Genomic DNA, 15,360 nt, shown 5'->3' on the forward strand with positions numbered 1-15,360 from the left:
TATTGGCGCTCACGTCTGGCTTTACGGTAAACATGTTTCCTAGCATCCGTGCCATATCCGGAAATTCTCTGTCAGCATCTTCACATTGACATCTCTGAAACATTGTGATAGACGCCCACTTAAAGTGTGTGTGTGTTCCCATAGATGGGATCGATCAGGTATGTAAAGCTGCGATTTAATGCATATCGAACAAAATTGCAAGGCTCTCGGTGTTTGGGCTCTTGCTGTGCTTGCTGTTAGTATTGGCCCGTGGTGCAGGCTCAGTCTGCGTGGCTCTTGGAATGCATGACGAGCTGCTTTATGAAGTGGGCGCGGGGTCAGCGAGGATAATGGAATTGAAGGATGGAGGGAAAGGACAGAGTAGAGGAATGGAAGGATCAGGGAGGGCACGAGAGAAGCCTGGTGACCAGGTCTTTTCTATTAACTCAAGAAGCCTGGCCGAGGTGAGGAGGGGAATCAGGCTTTACCTCTGCCCTTTTGTGGGACCAGCTCTTTCTCCAAGCATCCAAACTGCAGATAGGCGGAGGGCAATATTGCCGTGGGGTCCGGTGGTGATTGACCCTGTGTTTGCATCAGCCTGCGCTGGCCCGATAACATTTTTCACTTCTGTACTGGAGGAAAATATTGGAGGTGTGGGGGCAATAGATGGCTTAGGCAGTTCTGAGTTTGGTTTGGTGGAGTCAGGCTGGATTCAAGACAAACTTTCCCATTGTTACTTCTTAAATTGTACTTTTCTGCAGTATTTTTTGTTTTTTGTTCTTTTCTCTCCTCATCCCTGCAAAAGCATTCAATTATTTCACTCTATTTTGGGGGTATTGTTCCTGAACAGAACATTTTATTTATATACATTCATTATGTAATTGACATACAAATCTCAAGGAGCAAGATCTGGTTGTAGCCTGTACTCGAAAGCTAATTACTGTTGTTATTCAAAAAGCTGAAATAGGTCAATAGCGGTATGTGTTGAAGGACTCTTGAGGCCACTGACAATTTCTTTTTGACTCATTATATGTGGACTGTTATCAGCAATCATCCACCAATTACATCAATCAGTCTGGCCTACTCCATCATTTAGTCTTTCCTATGACTCAGGGAACAGTCAGGTCAAACCCCAACCACAACTGAATGGTAATGACATGCTAATGAAATAGTTCCTCCAAATGTTAATTGTGCCTGTTTCAAAATAGGAGATTAAATACTGTGGTCAGGACAAAATCATGTTAGAGACACACTAAGACACATCACCGTCTACTGTCATAGAGTAGCAGTATTGCTGGAGTGTCCAATATTTATTTATTTATTTATTTATTCAAACTCTCAAGCCTCCAAGCTTCTCAACACATTGAACAGTCTGGGGATTCTCTCACTACACCGCCAGTATTCTCTTATCTGAAGTGGTCAGGTTGAGGCGGACGTTGAGAAATGGGACCTGTCAGTCGCCCCTTCCCCTTCCCCACTCCTGTCAGTCTGTCATTTGTTGTTGCGTACATGATGTTTAAAACAGCCATTTTTTTTTGTTTGTTGTCGTGCCGTGCTGCAGGTCTCTGGGCTGTCTCCTGGAGAGAGCCAGGCTCCAGGACTGCTGCTGGCTCCAGGGGTGCGGTGGGGACAAACGCCTATCAACCAGCTCACACCCTGGGACACAGATGAACCCCCCACTAAGCAACACCGCGACAGTGAGTCCACTGGTAATGAGATGTGCATGCACATGCACATGCACACGAACACACACACACACACACACACACACACACACACTAACAAATGCACACTCGCCTAATACACCTGATATCTGTGTGCAAGCAAATATGCAGAAAGAAGTATATGCACAGACGCCTGCATACATGTTTGCTTCCCCAATACATACGGACTGAAGCTCAAACAGCTCAGAGGCAGCTAGCTGTCATGCTAATGAAGCATGTTGTCTGCCATGCCCTACATAGCACACACGCTTGCCTCCGCATTGTGCATACAGCACATACACAAACATGCATGATGCACTTTTACAAACACCATCTTCACTTACACCACCTTAGGCATACAAATAGTCTTACATCTTGTAGCGTATTGACAGATACTTCTTTACCACTGTGATCTCAAGATCTAAGAACATAAACGACAGAAGTGTGTGTGCATGCTACAACCTCATAAGCCCTCCCCTTTCCCGTTGACCTCCTAACATTGACCTTGTTAATGTTAGTGGGTCAGTAACTTAATATAAAATAAACTAAGCTAAATCAATTTAACAAAATTAAAAAAAGTCCTCCAGATGATGTTGATTAAAGTCTATTTTAGGTTTCATTTCATCGACGTCAGGTTTAAAAGCCAGCCAGGAGCAGAGTGCAGTATCAACATTTAGAGACCTGAAAGTAAAGGGTTAAGCTTTTTGCTGAAGTTTTCGCTCCTACCGTAATGAACTCAACCCAGAATGGCTGTGCCCTAGAGCAGTCAATTTCCCTCCGTTGCTTCATTGGGCTCTGCCTCCTGCTCATCACAAATGTGTCTAATTTAAGAATAATACCAGCAAAGAGCTTGTTCCAGCGGACTCTTATCACTCAGTACATCCAGATTGTTGCTAGTCGACTACACAACAGCAACACAGCATCTTAAAAAAAAAAAGGTGGGTGGGTGGAGGGGGGTTGGGGGGGTCGTCACTGTTCCGGCCGCTGCTATAGCTTGGACCACTTATCTAGGCTAATTGGCTCCTAACTGTAATTCACATAGTTTCAATGAAGATTTAATTAGTGTCATGTATTAATAATTAAACAGTCTGATCAGCCAGCAAAGCAGAACCAGCAGAAGCCAGTCGAGCCGCTCTTACGATTGAAGAATGCAGCCATGACGGGAGACTGGGGACCTCGGCCATTGTCCGCACTGCTTAGCCTGCTGAGGTGGGGGGCTTTCAGCGGATGTCTCTGCTGTGTGTCCCCTGGTGCGTGGCCACAGGATCCCGCTGTGTGCGGATAGGGGCAGTCTGAATGGGCCGTGAGGATCTAGAGGTCTCGGTATGAACAGGATTTCATTTGCCGCTTCCACATGCTCAACCCTCAACCACTCAATTTCTGACTCAAAACAAAGTGTTGGAAAAGTGAGACGTCACCAACCCTGGCACACGGACTCATAGACACTTAAATGCAAGCATAGTGTTGCATATTGATTTGTGTGTGTGTGCGTGTGTGCTCTTTTTGAAAAACTGTGACTGGCATTCGCAACGAAGCCAGCTCCTCTCCACACTCCGAGAAACTGCATTGCCAGAAAGCTCTCTGCCAACCGTGCCAGAATTAATTATTAGTTCCTTTCACTGCAGTCTTAGTTTGAGGAAGTTTTACCTTTGAAAAGTTTTAATTTTGGTCTCTCTTGGAATGCATGAAATGAGGGGATTTTCGGATGCTGTGTTCTGGTTTTACCTTATTTGCTATTTTGAAATGAGAACCAAACTTGTCTTCTAATTAGGAGTTGATTGAGTAATTCATGTAACCGGTGAGGTGAGGGTGGAGAGCATAAATATAATTGCTTTTCTTTTTCCTTAGGAGTCCAGAGCTTTTTTTTAAAAAAATAAAAAAAGGAATCTTTCATCCATTTCACATCATCATTACAAAACACAACAGAGCAATCAGGACCAGGATGTATTTAATGTTAATGAAATTAATTCTTCTCAAACCTCTCGTTGGCTTTACAGTCCAAACTTGTAAATATAAATATGAGTGCAGTTGGGGTCCTGCTAATGGGATTCTTTGTATATGTAATTATATATTTCAGTTTAAAAAGCCCTGTCGTCCAGAAAGCTTTTGTAAGGGAGCCATGTACATGGAGCAGGAGGAGAGACATGTATCAAACTGTAATCAATGCCGTCCAAGGTCGTCTCATTAAAACCTCGCTAATTATCACTGAACTGCGGAAGATTTTGGATTACTACATTATCCCATTTGATTTGAATCTTGTGTTAGGGTGAGCTGCAAACAGGAGTAGATTAAACGCAGTGTCTGTGTTGATTAGCTCAATGACTGTGATTTATGCACTAAAGTGGCCTTTGCTCCCTGGCTGCAGCAAATCCTCTTTCAATCAGCTTTTCTCTCATGCTCTCTTTCTCTGTCCACAGTGTAATATTAGAAGAGCCAGGCATCATGAATTATGTCAGACACTTTTTTTTTTTACCTCCATTTTCTTTTTGCGTGCTGCAATTTAGCCTTCAGCCTCTCAGCGGAGTGGCAGGCTATTTTTGGAGATGGGACCAGGGCAGGGGGAGCTAGAGAGGGGAACTAGGAGAGCTGCATGCAGCGAAGCAGGGTACAGGTCCAATATGGCTGCATATTTATGAGATTAAAGTTATCGTCTTTTGAGCTGCCTCCTTCACTCCGTCACTGATCTCCCACCTTCTGCATTCGTTCCTAAAGGAAACTAAATGACTGGCTTAGTGTCTGGGTAAACACGGGTTTTTAAATCGTTGATGGTACTCACCGCCACATGTACTAAAGTATGCCTCCTCACCGCGTATGCTTGCAGATTCCAGAATAGCATTTGTTCAGCTAGCAGTAGAATAAATCTCCTAATCGTATTATGATGATGATCTTGGGTACTGATATACTCATTTCAAGCCTTGTTGATTTGATGTGGCGTCTTGGTCCGAGTTTGACCAGAGCAGAGCAAAGCTGCCCACCACTGACAACTGTGAGCGAAGAGAGCAGCTTCCAGTCCATTTCTGCATGCTTTTCCATCTCATCAGCTAATATCAGACACAGAATCAGCACTTCTATTCTCAGCTTTGTCTATGGCCTAACAAAATACCCTAACTCTATATGCAGCATAAAATTGCATTGTTTTTTTTGTTTTTTTTGTTTTACATTCTTTTTTGCGATCTTCCATGAAGTGGAATGTGCAATTAATTACTTTGTGTATTTACTCTGTCTTGCTCTCTCTCTCCCATTCTCTTTTCTTATCTCTTTGTCTGTATCTCTATTTTGCTCTTTCCTATACCCTCTCTCTTGCTCTTTCTCACTTTCTCTCTCTGCCAGGTCCCCCCTGGGCTCAGCCAGTAGCTGCAGTGAGCCAGCCCAGCCTCATGCCCCACACCTACGCCCTCCCTCAGCCCCCCTCCTTCAGCCACAGCGTGACTGTGCAGTCACCCATCATAGGGGTGACCCCATCCATCCAGACTACTGTTCCCACGCACCACCCACTCATGACCGCCCATTTTCAGCTGCCGCCAAACTCCACCCAGCAACCGCCCTCTATGGTGCTGAACATGCCCAGCCAGCCTCCCTACCCCTCAGTCCAACCCTCAGTCGCACCCTCCCCCCTCACCACCCCTGCCAACCAAGTGGTTCATCCGAATCCTCATAGTGTGTTGGGCAATGGCCACTTAACCCCTCACCCCAATCACCCCCTCATCCAGGCCCCGGCCTTGCCTCTGACCAACGGCCAGGCTGCACCGCAGGCCCCGCCCACAGCACTAGCCAATCAGGATGGTCCTAATGGGCTGCAGATGCTGCGGACAGTTGGGATGGGGAAGTACGAGTTCAGTGACCCAGGACATCCCAAAGGTAAGAGGTGCCAGCACCGGCTGCGGTCTCGTTTAAGGTGGATACTCAAGCGTCTCAATGTCTATTTCAGACAGTGTGTCTCTAACTCATGATTTGGTACCTGTTGCATCCAGCTTTCAAAGGTCAAAGAAAGGCAGGTCTATTCAGCTATCAACCCAAAGCTCAGTAGTGCATCCAAGATGGGGAAGTCTTAGATTGACATGCTATAAGCTGTTTACTTGTTCCCAGTGACCTCCACTTATGTGGGCTATGTTGGAATGAAACACGCAGGCTTAGGTCTGTGTACTGGAGCAGTTTCATATATCAGCAGTCATAAATAAGGCTGCAAACACTCTGGCAAGAGGTTGTTAAAATACAACTTGCAACTAGAGCCAATTCATTTCAAAGCTACTCCAAGGTCACTGAGAACTGTCATGGACTTGGACCAACAGTCAACCAACTGGCTTTTACTAAAAGCTTGCACATCATACAATTCTACTTGCTGAACTTTGTGCTGAATGCATAGAGAAGAAATATCAACACATTGATATAAACCTGGTCCACCTTGCAACGACGTCTGCTGTCATGCATGTTGTGTTTTTGAATTTGTTTAACTCTCTTGCTAGTTGAACTAGCATTAATCTTTTCAGTGTTCTTTGCCGACAAAATAAAAAAAAACCCCGCTAAAGTCGAGACAAGGAAGATTTTCCAGCCAGACTGCATCTGTTGCCGCTTGTTTGAAGCTTTGTTTACTTGTGCTAGGTTTGTCGGGGCTCTGGCTCCTGCATGAATCCACGAGCTTTAAATTGGTGTTTGGTTTAACCTTGGGGTTTATGATGCAGGGCCCTAGAAACAGATGTTCACAATTCCCTGACCAATTTTCACATTTAATGAAGCTTTTAATTTAGGTTTAGATTGTTTTCTTTTTCCTGACTCATTTTTGATCAATAAAACGTGTGCAAATGAGCTTGTAGATTGATGCAAAAGCAATTATTTTGGAGGCTGCCTGCAATACATTGAAATCAGACAGCAGGTGGAATTGGATATGGCTAATTAGATTGGCTTTTTAGCTTGGTCCAGTCTCTACCGAGAGAGAGAGTTTTTTTTTTTATATACCTCTTCTGCCATCTTGGATGATTTGTCTTGATCCATTAACTGTGTACATGTCAAAATTTATTGATATCTCTTAACAGGCAAAGAAACCTGTGGCGCTATTACACAGATCCATTTGATAGAGGCAAAATTAGCACTATAAGCTTGTTTAACATCCAGCTGCGTCTGCACTCTCGAATAACTATTATTTTGTTCTTTATTCTATTATTTCTTGATATTTTTCATATTATGCCCAGTAATGTACGTAAATAAACGGCCAGTTTGCATTAGACAAGGGACGGGCTGGTGGGGAAGATAATTAGTTGTCAGATCATGCGCACTTAAGATATGGTTTATGGGTTTCAGAAAGTCAAGCTGGGAGTTGAGGCGTTTGTATTCCACGTATTTCTGGTACCACTTCAGATGTGTTGTTAGCCTTGGTGTGAGATAAACATTAACGGGTATGTCATTGAGTTAAGGGCACTTGAACGATGGAGACGGGTAAAACATTAAAAGCGTCAGTGAATTAGCAGGCGTGATGCCTTTTTTTTCTTCTACAAAGTGCTGAATAGCAAGGGAGACCTTTCCACTGATGAGCGCACTTAACCTGATGGTCATAATCACAACCCGCTACACGCTACCATGACCGGCCCCGGCCTCGGCACGCTACCTTTGTTCTTTTTGCATCTGTCGCTCTCTTTCTTTTTCATTTTAGGTGTCTTTCTCCCTGCCACTCTCTTTTTCCTTATCTAGCTCAGACTCTGCTTTCTCATTCTCTTAGAGACGCTTTTCTCGAGTCGAAAGCCCCTCATGGGTGGCATGCATTCAATTATGAATCAAATGAGTTCCCATTACGGACCAATATGGCAAGGTTATGCATTGATTTGATACACTGGCAAAATACTGAAATGTGCTTAGATGGCTAACCACTCACATCCTCGCCAAATTGCCTATTGGAAATGTCAGCGGCTATCTGCCCATAAAACCACGTAGGCTAGTAATTGTGGGTTGGCGGATCTGATGTCAGGCCAGGGGTTCTTTCTTTCTGGGGTTGTAGTGGGGTTGTATGGTCTCCACACATGCACACGCACACACTCACACACGCACGGATACACACGCTCACTCTTGATGTTGCTGTGCTCTCACAGAGGCTGTTTTTACCTGCCATTAACATGCGTCTTTGGTGATCTGAGTGGACCGTACTGAGGACAGGTGTGAATGGACCCTGCATCTTGAGATCAGATCGCCCAGACCACGTTTGGAGGTGGCCTGGGATGCATTTGTCCACATTGCATTTGAAGCGTAAACGCACATGTGTCCCAGGCCATACTGAAGGACCGCCTGGTCAGCTGACATCCTCTGCCTATGCAGGCGGTCATCGACAGCCTCCTCTGGGTTTAGGTTTTAGGTTTTTGTTTTGTTTTTTTGCTTGCTTACCTCGTCTGTAATTTCTTTCTTTTTTTCTTTTTTGGATTTTTCACCCTTTTTCTCCCCAATTGTACATGGCCAATTATCCTATTTCCTGAGCTGTCTCGATCGCTGCTCCACCCCCTCTGCTGATCCAGGGAGGGCTGCAGACTACCACGTGCCTCCTGCAATACATGTGGAGTCACCAGCCGCTTCTTTTCACCTGACAGTGAGGAGTTTCACCAGGGGGGCGTAGCGTGTGGGAGGATCACGCTATTCTTACCAGTCCCCCCCGAACAGGCGCCCCAACCGACCAGAGGAGGCACTAGTGCAGCGACCAGGATGCATACCCACATCCAGCTTCCCACCCACAGACAAGGCCAGTTGTGTCTGTAGGGACGCCCGACCAAGCTGGAGGCAACACAGGGATTCTAACAAGGATCCCCGTGTTGGTAGGCAACGGAATAGAGCACTACGCCACCCGGACGCCCCCCGTTTATCTGTAATTTCTGACACACATCAGACCCACAATTGTTGAAGAGCACCCACCCACTTGCACATTCAGATTCAACTTCAGGTTCCAGTTCATTTATCCACCGCAACGCAGAAACCGGCCCTCTCAAACCCGCTGGAATAATTAAATAATCTGAGCCTGAGTCTGTATTTTGAGCACAAAATTAAAGAAGGCAAACAATCGTAGTCTGGCACTCCTAATTCACTCAGATACTTTTCCTCATCAGATTATATGTCTCTATCTGGCGTGACCTGCATTTGCTGAATCCATACCATTGTAATAATGTGAATATTTATAATGTGATTGATATGAATATTTAATTATGTCTTTCATTGGTCCACTGGCGCTGGCGGGTGTGCTGCTCTCCTTGTGAGCCACGCTCCCTCTCTCCGCCTGCAGCCGAGACTAAGCTACACCCCCCCTACCACGGTGATGTACGTGTGTCTGTTTGCATATAGAGCAGGGAAACGAGATCTGATCACAAGTGGTCACTCGAGACACATGTGGGGATGCATTTTAATGCCGGGTGTGAACTGACGTACTTAGAGCTGTCCGCTTGTGATCGCATCATCCAAGATGCATGTTAATGCCAGCTCCAAACGGCCTCGCGGACACTGACAAATATGCATGTACATGCACATTCACCCTCTCACCCCCGTAGCCAGCCATGAGGTCGCCGAGGTATGAACCTCGGTAATTTTTTCCCTCTCAAGCTAACATTTTGCATTGTGTGTGTGTGTGTGTGTGTGTGTGTGTGTGTGTATGTGTGGGTGTGTGTGTGTGCGCGCGCGCGCATGAACATAATTTCATTTTGTGGAAAAAAGTGCTCTGACATCATTATAAATCCCCCTGCCTATGCATCTATTAGGCTAATATTAGGGCAGCGTAGGCAGAACAGTCAACACATCTGAGCGAATTCTCTGTAGGCACTATGGTCGTATTGATCGGCCGAATAAGACTCATTTCATCCAATTAGAGCTTGTTCCTCAGTGATAAGCGACCTTGTTTCTGTCACATCTGATAGTCGGAGGGATAAGAACAACGAGAGCCTACCAGCAGTGAGCAACAATTTAGTGTCCACTAACTAGTGTCCTCTTTTTCTGATATGGTCACCCTAGGTAAATATCAATGTTCACATATTTGCCATGTTCCACATGTATGTTGAACCCCTGCTAATGGTCTACCCAACTCAGTATGAGCTCTTACACTCAGTCTGAATTTTCACATAGGTCATAACTATGCAGTTACAATCTAATTAATTAGAACACCTGCCTCAAGTTATGTGTGATGAAAATAATGAAAATAATGTAGGCAGTCAGATTATGTTGTAGTTACTGATTTTATTTACATATTTATTTTAGAAAATAGTTAATAAACATTTTTCTTCAACTATTTTAACTATTTGTCCTAAAAGTCGATTTGCTGTGGAGGAGAATGGAGGAATTTACTTGTGTGGAGGTCTTCTTCTTTTTTTTCTGAAAAAAAAAAGAAAATGCAAGTGTGCAGCTATAAAATAAACCCGCTCTAATTATGCTTCTGGACCTCAGTAAACATTTTGCCCTGGCTACTGCCCTGCACCCTCCGAAGATAAACTTTATGGTCAAGTGCAGTAAATCAAATGCAGCCAATAGAGGAATAGAGTAATTTGCACAGTCATCAGATTACACACACACTCTCACACACACACACACACACACACACACACACACACACACACACACACACACACACACACACACACACACACAGAGGACCTTTGACTTAACGATAAGAGCACCTTGTTTTAATTTTTGATGGACCAGTACAGAGAACACTCACTTTTCCAAATATAAGAGATGAATTTATTGACATTCTGCTCATCCAATCCCCCCCCCCAAAAAATTATGCCCCCCCCAAAAAAAACACACACACACACACAGCAAGGTTTGCAACAAAAAAAAAACTCGTATAAAATAAAAAAGCAGATTTGATTGAATTAGGGTAAATTTAATTTGTGCACAAACGGTCACACACACACACACACGGTGCCTTTCACTGAGGCATACATGCCCTTTACTCGAACAGGTCATCGAGATACATCGGGAACGCTCACATTTCCGAAGAGAAGAATAACTGTTGGAATGTGGCTGTTTGTGTGTTTGGGTTGTACTGGTACCTGCTGAAAATGCCAGGGACGTTTTCTCGTGTTTTCAGAACTGCAATGTATTTCACATCAGTAGGCTTTCAGACCAGAACAAATGTCCTCTTGAATCAGCAGTTTAAGCAGGATTTTGCCAGTCAAATCACTGTGTTGTTGTTGTTGTTGGATAATATCGCGGAGGCCGTGAGGAAGGATGCTCGTCGTGGCTACTTACGAGCTGGTGTGCACAGACAGAGGTTTGTTTGGTTTTAGGTGGGGGTCTAGACTTGGATCTTGCAGGAGCTGGCAGAGCTCTCCCCTCCTTAATCCTGATGTACACCCGGCTGCTGCGTGTGCACACTCGGCTGCGTGTCTAGGGCTACATTTCGCCGGTTTGTGTGCGAGCGCCCAACTTTTTTTCCGGTGTGACTGCATGTGCGTTTTGTCACATGTCAGCATCACAGCTTTAAACACAAGACGCCCTGGTGACAGAAATCACACTCCGTGTTTGATTTTGCTTCGCCTTCAAAAGGAGCAAATTGCCTTCACTCTGCATCAGTGGGCACATCAACAACTCTGTGTGTGTGTGTGTGTGTGTGTGTGTACTGTCTCAACACTATATACGTGTGTACGGGTTTGCAGATAGGGGGATGATACAGAGATGGAGCGGGAGAGATAGTGTGAGAGAGCAGGACTGATAGATAGGTAGATAGATAGGCCATTGTGTATCAAATGGGCTGTTCAAATAAAATTACCTTGCCTATAGATAGACACACAGATACGTCTGGGGTGATATCTTTCTTTTTCTTCCTTTCTTTCCATCTCTCTTCGAACTTATATGCACAGCTATACTACCCATAAGAGTCTAGTATAGCGGTGCCATATCCACAGCTATAGACTGAGCCATCACTATCACAACTAATGCCACATTTTGTGAAAAGGGAGATTGCAGAAAGACTGACATTCTTAGTAAGAGACGGAAAAAACAACAGACGGAAGGAGAGAGAGAGTGAATAGAAACACAAGCCGAGAGTGAAAAACAGGGACAAACGGAGGCAGATACAGAGAGAGTGAACATTGCTGAGAGATGCTGACAGCCGAGCCAGTCTTTGTCTATTGACCAAGTCATTAAAATCGATGGGTGTCTTGATGAATATCAGTCCAGCAAAGCCAGTGCAGAACTCAGCAGGGACAAGGCCCACTCACTGCACACATGATTGAGCACCATTTAAAGTGGGTTCACCACTGAAAACAACATTAATACCGAAGATGAACTCCTTTGTCCCCCACACATTTGCATATCCAGGCCTCTTAAAGACCATTGCCATCCGCCTTGCAGGCATGGAAATGATTTTTCGATAGTGTTTCTCCACCTTGCTAACACCAGAGAAACTAGGATTAAAGTGTGGTAGCGGGGACGTCAGGGTAGCGTAGCGGTCTATTCCTGTTGCCTACCAGCATGGGGATCCCGGTTCGAATCTCTGTGTTACCTCCGGCTTGGTCGGGCGTCCCTTCAGATACAATTGGCCGTGTCTGCAGGTGGGAAGCCAGATGTGGATATGTTTCCTGGTTGCCGCACTAGCGCCTACTCTGGTCGGTCGGGGCAAATGTTCGGGGGGGGGGGACTGGGGGGAATAGCGTGATCCTCCCACATGCTACGTCCCCCTGGTGAAACTCCTCACTGTCAGGTGAAAAGGAGCGGCTGGTGACTCCACATGTATCGGAGGAGGCGTGTGGTAGTCTGCAGCCCTCCCCAGGTGGCAGAGGGGGTGGAGCAGAGATCGGGATGGTTCGGAAGAGTGGGATAATTGGACGGGTACAACTGGGGAGAAAAAGGGGGGAAAACCTCCTCCCAAAAAAATGTGGTAGCGGTGCTGATGTCAGACACACTGTGACACCATGTAGATGCTGCCGGTTTTGCCATTGAATGAATGAATGAATGTGCGGGTAATAAATGAATGGGATTAAGATGCCCCAGATGTTGGGAGCTTTTACTTCAACTTTGAGGATTGGTGTCGCTGACAGCTCTGTCTGTTGCCACCTGCTGCCCCGACTGAGCATGTGCCGTGGGGTTGCTGTGCCGGCTCCTCCGTTCTTCTCTCATGTCAAACATCATTTTAATGCTGCTTTCCGCCCCAGCGGCCTTTACCCTTTCTCACACACCACGACACACAGACACACACGCACGCACGCACACAGATACATAGCCAACAAATTCAGCACCACTTCACCTCCACTCCACCCAAGAAGGTCATCTTCCAGTCAGCTCACATCAGCCGTCATCTGGGGACCAAGGAGCTCTGGAGCTGCTGGCGAATGCAATTAAGATGCCTGGCTGAGTTAAGATCTATGTTTTACTATGCTACAACAAGACTGGGCCAGCCTCACCTCCAGAAATGGCATGCTCCTCTTCTCCCCTACCCTTTCCATTTATTCTTATCTGCCTTATTCAAACCGTGGTCCCGTTAATCAGATTTTATGCGCTCATAATTGTCGACTGAGTGTATTTGGGCTGCAGCGTTGTTGTCCACTTGGCTATTGTTTCTTCGTCCTTCATTGCCAGTATATTACCGCTGACCAGGTAATTATATGTCGCTAAATGTGCAAGATAGGGATTGTTTACAAGAACAGACCATGTCTGCATGGGTTGTTTGTTAAAAGGAGATAGGAGCGCTTATCGCACACCATCAGATGTTGTTTTGGACTTGAAAGTTGAATTTGTCTTGTCCCCCCCCCCCCCCGCCCCCAATAGATTATTTCACCTTGGCATTGAATTCTGAGGTTGACCGATGCAGTTTGTTTTTTTTGTTGCTTTATTCTGGAACTGATGGCCCTCAGAGGCCTGCATCTTGTGCTTCATGTCCTTAAAGCCACCGTCCGATAAGTAGCTTCCCTTTGTCCCGCCCCCTTTGCTGCCACAAATGGCACACACGTCTTTTTCTTTTTGAGTTTTTTTTTTTTTGTCGGAAATCATGTGACCGGCGAGGAATGCCAAATCCCAATTCCCATTCTCAGCGAGCAGCACACAAATAACATATGACTGGAAAATGTTGTGCAGTGCAAACGCAAAAGTCGGTTTTCACGTCCAGTTCATATGCATTCCCTAACTGTGTCATCACAAACCACAACCTGCAGTAGCGACAACAACTACGGTTACAGTGGCTAGGTGTCGGGGAAAGGTTATGTAGCGGTTCAGTTTAGGGTTAATGTTAGGTAGTGGTTTGGCTATCTTGGTTTAATCAAATGGTTTCTTAGGGAATGTCTATGGAGACTCTCTCAGCCTCGGGGTCAGGACGAGTAAGAAGAGTCACACCAAGTACCTGGTGACAACACATACAAACACTTATTGTTTTGACTCAGTCGGAATAAGTAAACTTGACATGTTTGACAAAAAAACAATACATTTCAACCAACACAGGATCACCAGTTTGAATCCTCTTGTTACCTCCAGATTGGTCGGACGTTCCTAAAGACACAATTGGCTGTATCTGTGGGTGGGAAGCCAGATGTGGGTGTGTGTCCTGGTCGCTGCACTAGCGCCTCCTCTGGTCGGTTGGGGCGCCTGTTCGGGGGGGAGGGGGAACTGGGGGGAATAGCGTGTTCCTCCCACGCGCTACGTCCCCCTGGCGAAACTCCTCACTGTCAGGTGAAAAGAAGCGGCTGGCGACTCCACATGTATTGGAGGAGGCATGTGGTAGTCCGCAGCCCTCCCCGGATCAGCAGAGGGGGTGGAGCAGCGACCAAGAAGGCTCAGAATAGTGGGGTAATTGGCCGGGAACGCTTTTGTATAAATAACAGATTTTGTATTCAATGTACACTTTCCATGCTTGTATGTGTTTATCATACTTAAAGAGGCAGCATTTGCCTCAGAACATTTATTACCGGATTATCGCTGGTGGGATCTTTAACCCAACCAGATTTCTTTAGATGTTACAGAGGCTCTGAGTTTGACTGAGAGTCTCAGTCCACAGTTTTGTTACTAAGTTTTTATTCTTTCAGTAGTCTATCTGTCGGACTGAGAAATGCCTATAATCTCTTTGCGTAAGTAGTGATGGGTAAACATTCATTTAGAGATTCAAACACAGGGTGCTACAATATGCATTCATATGACAGGCCATTCAAACCGGTTATTAAAAATGAAGTCAATCTACAGTAGCTAGACAGAGACCATTAATCAAAGCAAGCACATTAATTATATTCCCTTTCTTTTTATGTTTCTGTCGTCCTGTTTTACCCTGACATGAGATGATGCCAAATCCTTGACTTCTAATGTATCATAAAAAGTGCAACCTGAGCTGAAAATAAATTATAGAAAACACTAAGATGACTAAGTCTTGTCGGGTTGTTGTAGTTCTTTATTAGTTTTAGACATGCCGACATTGATCTGTGGAAAAAAAATAGCCAATCAATTAGAATTACTGCTGTGCTGTGCTGGTTGATGGTCTTAAAGCTAGCCATGTAAGGGTTAGAGGGTGCAGAAGTGGTTATGTTTGGCTTCTGTCTGGCTTCCCACCCACAGTGGTTATGTTTCCAAAACAAGCTCGAGTTATGAAATTCACAAATTTCTTGTTTAATTGTTGCGGATGTTTTGCAGTGTTGACGTTTATTTTTTATTTTTTTCCCTTTTTAAAAAAAATCTGTACATCCCGGTTGGAGAAAAAAAACAAGTCTAGTTTAAGCCTAGTGTATGGCTGAACTACATTTATTAA

The 15,360-nt window shown here is 45.1% G+C and overlaps 1 protein-coding gene across 1 annotated transcript in view; it reads left to right on the forward strand.

Moving 5' to 3' along the window:
- LOC130124841 (kelch-like protein 29) overlaps positions 1-15,360 on the forward strand; it is a 220,706-nt gene that overhangs the window by 42,955 nt on the left and 162,391 nt on the right. Inside the window, exons 2-3 of the mRNA XM_056294189.1 lie at positions 1,541-1,688; positions 5,013-5,540. Coding sequence (XP_056150164.1) covers positions 1,541-1,688; positions 5,013-5,540 — 676 coding nt within the window. The remainder of the gene's footprint in view (positions 1-1,540; positions 1,689-5,012; positions 5,541-15,360) is intronic.

This window comes from Lampris incognitus, chromosome 15 (assembly GCF_029633865.1).
Source record: "Lampris incognitus isolate fLamInc1 chromosome 15, fLamInc1.hap2, whole genome shotgun sequence".
Lineage (NCBI taxonomy): Eukaryota > Metazoa > Chordata > Actinopteri > Lampriformes > Lampridae > Lampris > Lampris incognitus.